The sequence below is a fragment of the Octopus bimaculoides genome, chromosome 17 (assembly GCF_001194135.2).
Source record: "Octopus bimaculoides isolate UCB-OBI-ISO-001 chromosome 17, ASM119413v2, whole genome shotgun sequence".
NCBI lineage: Eukaryota > Metazoa > Mollusca > Cephalopoda > Octopoda > Octopodidae > Octopus > Octopus bimaculoides.
This window is the reverse complement of record NC_068997.1, coordinates 19,524,744-19,530,386: the sequence shown is the minus strand read 5'-3', so window position 1 is coordinate 19,530,386 and position 5,643 is coordinate 19,524,744. Positions and strand designations below refer to the sequence as shown.

The following is a 5,643-nucleotide window of genomic DNA, read 5'->3' as shown; positions in this document are numbered from 1 at the left end:
GAACGCTAGTAGTTCGTCTTGCCTTCACAGCGGCTGGAGTGAAAAGAAAGTTGACCACAGGTCACACGAGAGCAGAGAGGATGGTGGAGGGAGGAAGTGGAACAAGGAGGGAGAAACAGGAGTGTATAGCAGTGAAGTAGAAGTTAGAATAACAGAAAGAAGCAGAGCGAGACGGGGAGATGGGTAAGGAGAAAGATAGATAGGTAGATAGAGGGATAGATAGAAAAATAGAGGAAGACAGATAGATAAATAGATAGATAGATAGATAGAGTCACGTCAGAATAATAAAGTACAGTCTTACTTGCAAAATGGACGTGTGCATTCAATGATGTAATAATACAAAAAATATATAGACATGTATACACACATATGTATATACTTTCATCTACATGTGTATATAGATGCATATCAGGGTACAGGACGTTAGAACAATGAACTACAGACAACGGAACGAACACATAGGAAAACAGAAAGCCACTTGGAATTATTCATCAGCTGCCTCTATTCTAACTTTACGTTTCGAAGATAGAAATATATATAAAACTTACCTGAAGGTCAAGCAATTCTTTGTCAGCATTATTGATGGCCATATCAATGTCTTGGTTGGATTTTGTATTCAGGGTGGAAAAAGGGTTAAAGTCTCCCATACCAAATGGATCAGAGTTAGAACTGGCACCACTGTCCGCAATTAAAGGGTTCACAACAACTAGGAGAAGAAATAAATAAATAAACAAATAAATAAATCAGAAGATTTATTGTTTCCTCTTATTTGTTTCTGTCATTAGACTGTGGCCATGCTGGGGCACCACCTCAAATTTTTAGTTGAATGAATCGACCCCAGTACTTATTTTCTAAACACAGTTCTTATTCTATAGGCCCTTTTTGCTGAACCCCTAAGTTACAGGTATGCAAACATACCAACACTGGTGGTCAAATGATGGCAAGGGTTGGATGTCAGATGGTTTGGTGGGATCCTATGAATCTGCAACATGCTCCAAAGTTTGCTTTGGTATGCTTTCTATGGCTGGTTGCCCTTCCTAATGCCAACCACTTTACAGAGGTGTACAAATGCCAAGTAACTCACAAGGCAAAGATAAACACACACGCACACCCTCTAAGAAAATGACTGAGAACTGTGGACAAACAAGGTAGAAAATAGAGAGAGGTATGAATAGTGAATTGATAAATGATAAAGTGGTAAATACGATACCTGGTGGTGTTGATGTGACTTGTCTGGGATTTGGAGTTGATGCGGATCGAGCCTTTCCAGGAGGAGGAGGTTGTACTAGGAAAACAGAAAAGTTTAATTCAAAGGTTGAACTGATTTGAACAGAGAGAAGTATAACTCCATCCTTTCAGGCTACGTATAAATATAGAGAAGTGATCATCATCATCATCATCATAATTTAACATCCATTTTTCCATGCTGGCATGGGTTGGATGGTTTGATACGAACTGGCAGCTGGAGAGCTGCACCAGGCTCCAATTATCTGTTTTGGCATAGTTTCTACAGCTGGATGCCAATCACTTTACGGAGTCCTGGGTACATTTTTATGTGACACCAGCATGGGTGCTTTATACACGACACTGGCACTGGTACTTTTTAAATAACACTGGCACAGGTGCTTTTTACGTGGCACCAGCATTATAATATTGATGATGATGATGATGATGATGAGCTTCTTGCATATAGTCCTCAGGTGTACTATAAACTTAGCAAAGAGTAAAAGGGTTACTTTTTAGCCATTGGACTGCAGCAAAGCAGGGAGGAATCACTTTGAAGGACTAGTTGAGTAACTCAACCCTAGTACTTAGGTTTTCATCCTGGTACCTATGTTATTGGTGCCTTTTGCCAAACCATTAATCTACAGTGATGTAAACGAATCAACACCAGTTGTTAAGCAGTGGGGGGAGGGGGTGGAGATAAACACAAACACACACAATTGGCTTCCCAATTATCATCAACCAAATTCACTTACAAGGCCTGGATCACAGTGCTCTGCAGTGGGACTGAACCCAAAGCCATGTGGTTGCAAAGCAAGTTTCTTAACCACACAGCCATACGTGTGTCTCAAAAAAAATTAGAGTATTAATAAAGATCCATACTAAAATGGACAAGTATCTATTTATCAAAGAAAGACTGTAAAAAGTAACACAACTCACACAGAGGTTTTGGAGGAGAATTGCTTCTGTGTGAAGGGTCATTTAGGAAATCACCATTGCTTGTTTGTTTCTTGCTGTTTGCCTGCAATCCAGCCTAACCAAAATGAGAGGAAAGAAAAAATTAGAACTTGATATGAAGATGAAAAAAAAAAAAACTTAAAAAACAATATAAAACAAATAAACTGAAAATTAGTAAATTGTGTTTAATAGTTGGTCTTCTGATGCCAACCTAAGGCCAGACAGTCAACTAAATATTTTAGCAGTAAATAGTAATAATAAGTTTGAGTTAAGGTTAAGTGAACCAAGAGGTATAGATTGTTATAAAAAGGTATTTAAACAATGGCACAAATTCAAAGAGACTTATGAAAAGGAATTTAAACAATATAAACTTAGTAGTTATTTGGAACTTGAAAAGAAAAGAAATTATGTTATTTGGTGCATAACCATAAAAACCTGTTGTTTTGAGATTTAGTTCTGTTTGACTTTATAACAAAGTAGGATTAAATGACAATTTAAAATATGGCTATTCAGTAATTTCATTGAAAAGCTGAGAAATATTTCTTGTACATGGATCACAACACAATTTTAAGAGAACTAGATTCACAGGATATTTTTCAGTTCAGTTACTTGAAACCATGTAAATATAATTATGCTCCTGTTTGCAACATGTAATCTTAAAGTTAATTTAAGAACACATGTTGCAGTTCAAATTAATTTAATATTGTAGACATTTAAGATTAGTTGTAAGTTATTTGAAACACAGGAAGAAGCAGAACTACATAAGTCACATCTTTTGAACATTTTACATGTTTCAGTCATTGAATTGCAGATTTTAGTCAAAGAAATCAACACCAGTTCCTTTCTTTTTGTAAAAAGCCTGGTACTTATTTTACCAGTCTCTTTTGCTGAACCACTATGTTACCGGATTCAGCAGGTGCAACTAGATCAAAAATGGAAGGTGGACGAGCAAAGCATTTGGCATTACTTGAGAATATTTACTTCATAATAAGGAATACAAATAAAGTATAAATAAAACATAGAACAGCTATGGTAGATAAATACTTTATTTGAACTCTTTATTATGAAGTAAATAGCCTCAAGTAATGCCAAATGCTTTGCTTGTACATCTTTCATTTTATATATATATGTATAGAGATATATGTATATATGATAATGTAAGCATTACTTCAGACACATAAGACAACCAGTTTCAAGCGTATGGAAGTATTAGATTTGCAGGGAGATTACAAGAACGGGCTTCAAATATTTAGTAAAAACAAATAAAGCAATGAAAAATAATGATTTTGTCCCAAAACCTTTTTTAGTAAATAGCAGGAATGTTGAGTTATCAAGGGTTCAATAAACCCATCTATTTTCTTTTCTTGTTTAATGCATATGGGTGTTAGGAAGAAAGCACAACATTTATTCCATGTTGTTAAAAAAGTTATATTGAAATCGCAATGCGAAGCTGGTTTTTAAAATTACCTCCTTTCGTGCTGTGTATGAAACTGGGAATGGTGAAAAAATATCTGTTGGTGAGGATGGTGACAAAATATCTGTTGGTGAGGATGGTGAAAAAATATCTGTTGGTGAGGTAGGAACTTTATTATACGGAAGAGAATTGCAGCGTGAGGTCAGAGACATCATATCACCAGTGTTTGAAGTAACAGCTGTGGGACTGGAAACAGTTTCCACTATGCCAAGGTTTAAAATCTGTGAGTTGGAGGATTTCAGACGGCTGAATTAATTTACAGTAAAACGACATAGTGATGGAAGGATCTTTTTTTTGTTTGGTAGAAATAAAAAAAAAAATCCAGATTCTGCTTTAAACTTTTACTGAACAAGTAACCAAGTGTTAAACATTTCTTTTAAAATAAAATTACATATACATATATCACCACCATCAGTGTTGTAACATCTACTTTTCCATGCTTGCATGGGTTAGGCAGAATTTGCTGATGCAGATTTTCAACAGCTGGATGTCCTTCCTGTTGCCAACCCCTCATTTGCTTCCAAGTAAGGTAATATTTCCCTATAACCAGATGTGTTTTTTCAGGGAAGACTGGGAACAAATGACCTCACTGGTATAATGACACAACTATCATGCAATGTCAAGAGGAGGCATAAACACACACACGTATGCAGGTATATATACATGACAAACTTCTGTTGGCCTAGTGCTATAATAGAAGACACTTGCGCAAAGTACCATGCAGTCAGTGGCTCTTATTTGGCTCGCTAGGATTAAGCTGGCTCATTCTGTCAGTTTATAAAATTTACCGTAGAAATCTCATGTTTATTTCATAAATGGTAAAAGTAAAAATTATAAATAATAAAGGTAGGAGGCGGGGTAAGAGCCACTGACAAGCATTGATGAGACTAAGCATGAAATCATGTTCGATCCGACCCGTGCAAATGTGGAAAAGTGGGTATTAAACAAAGATGGTAACAACCGCTTTGAGCAGTGTTAAAACATTGATCTCTAAACTATCTCCAACAAAGCTGCTACAGTTTCATGTGGTGCTGAGACTTCAACAGCATATTTAGTTTCAGAAATAAAGCTTAGTTTACTATTCTTAAACTAAACTACAGCAACAGAGGTATGGATGTAGAGATGTTGGTCAAGAAGTAAGGTTGAATGTACAAAGTCCTATCTTTTCTTTTATTCTGTTGTTCAATTATGGAAAGTCAACAGTTGAGCTTAGAATTTTGAACAAATATTTCTCAATGCTGCCAGTGCTAAAGAAACAAACAATATGACTAGCATGCTGAGAAAGTTGGGTTAACCAAGTGAATTCCAGTGGAACTTCATCTCTTAAAAGAGAAGCAATAAAATCATGCAATATTGAAAGAAATCATGCAAAGCCATGCAAAAGTTAAAAATCAATCAATAAATTTAAAAAATTCACAAATTTACTAAGTTTTGATCAATTATCTAATTAAATTAATTTTTTAATGAATTTTACTTTAGTTTATTAATTATATTTTATTTTCACAGACAGTATCTGAATTTCAAACACTGTATTCTATCAAATATTAAATATTGATATAACGGTGCCAGCAGGTCCCAATCAGTCTAAAAGAATTGACATACAAATTCCCCATCTGGTGCTTGGTTATACAAGACCAGATGAGGAATGACAGATTAATTCTTAGAGAAAGGCAACTGTGTCCTGGCAGTAATAATGCCTAGTTACTTAAATTTCATGAAGGAAATGCCAATAAATTAGACAAAAGATAAACTCAAAGTGCATCATGCTAGACATGGAAAAAGAAACATGCTGTGAAATATCTGAATAATGAAATAATGGTAGATGAAAAAAAAAAAAGGTGTTTGTCTTGAAATGCATGACATAAATATAGAGTATTTTCTGGCATACAAGTCGACAGAGTGTTAAATATGTAGAATAAATGTTCAAACATTATGACATGGCTATCTTTGCAAATCTTACTGCATTTTACATGGAATTTTTGGTCCTC

The 5,643-nt window shown here is 35.1% G+C and overlaps 1 protein-coding gene across 1 annotated transcript in view; it reads right to left on the bottom strand.

Moving 5' to 3' along the window:
• The window catches only part of LOC106877366 (PTB domain-containing engulfment adapter protein 1), an 85,792-nt gene that overhangs the window by 4,365 nt on the left and 75,784 nt on the right, over positions 1-5,643 (bottom strand). The window contains exons 8-11 of the mRNA XM_052974128.1: positions 3,649-3,906; positions 2,164-2,257; positions 1,211-1,285; positions 549-706 (exon numbers count right to left, since the gene is read on the bottom strand). Of these exons, the coding sequence (XP_052830088.1) occupies positions 549-706; positions 1,211-1,285; positions 2,164-2,257; positions 3,649-3,906 (585 nt within the window). The remainder of the gene's footprint in view (positions 1-548; positions 707-1,210; positions 1,286-2,163; positions 2,258-3,648; positions 3,907-5,643) is intronic.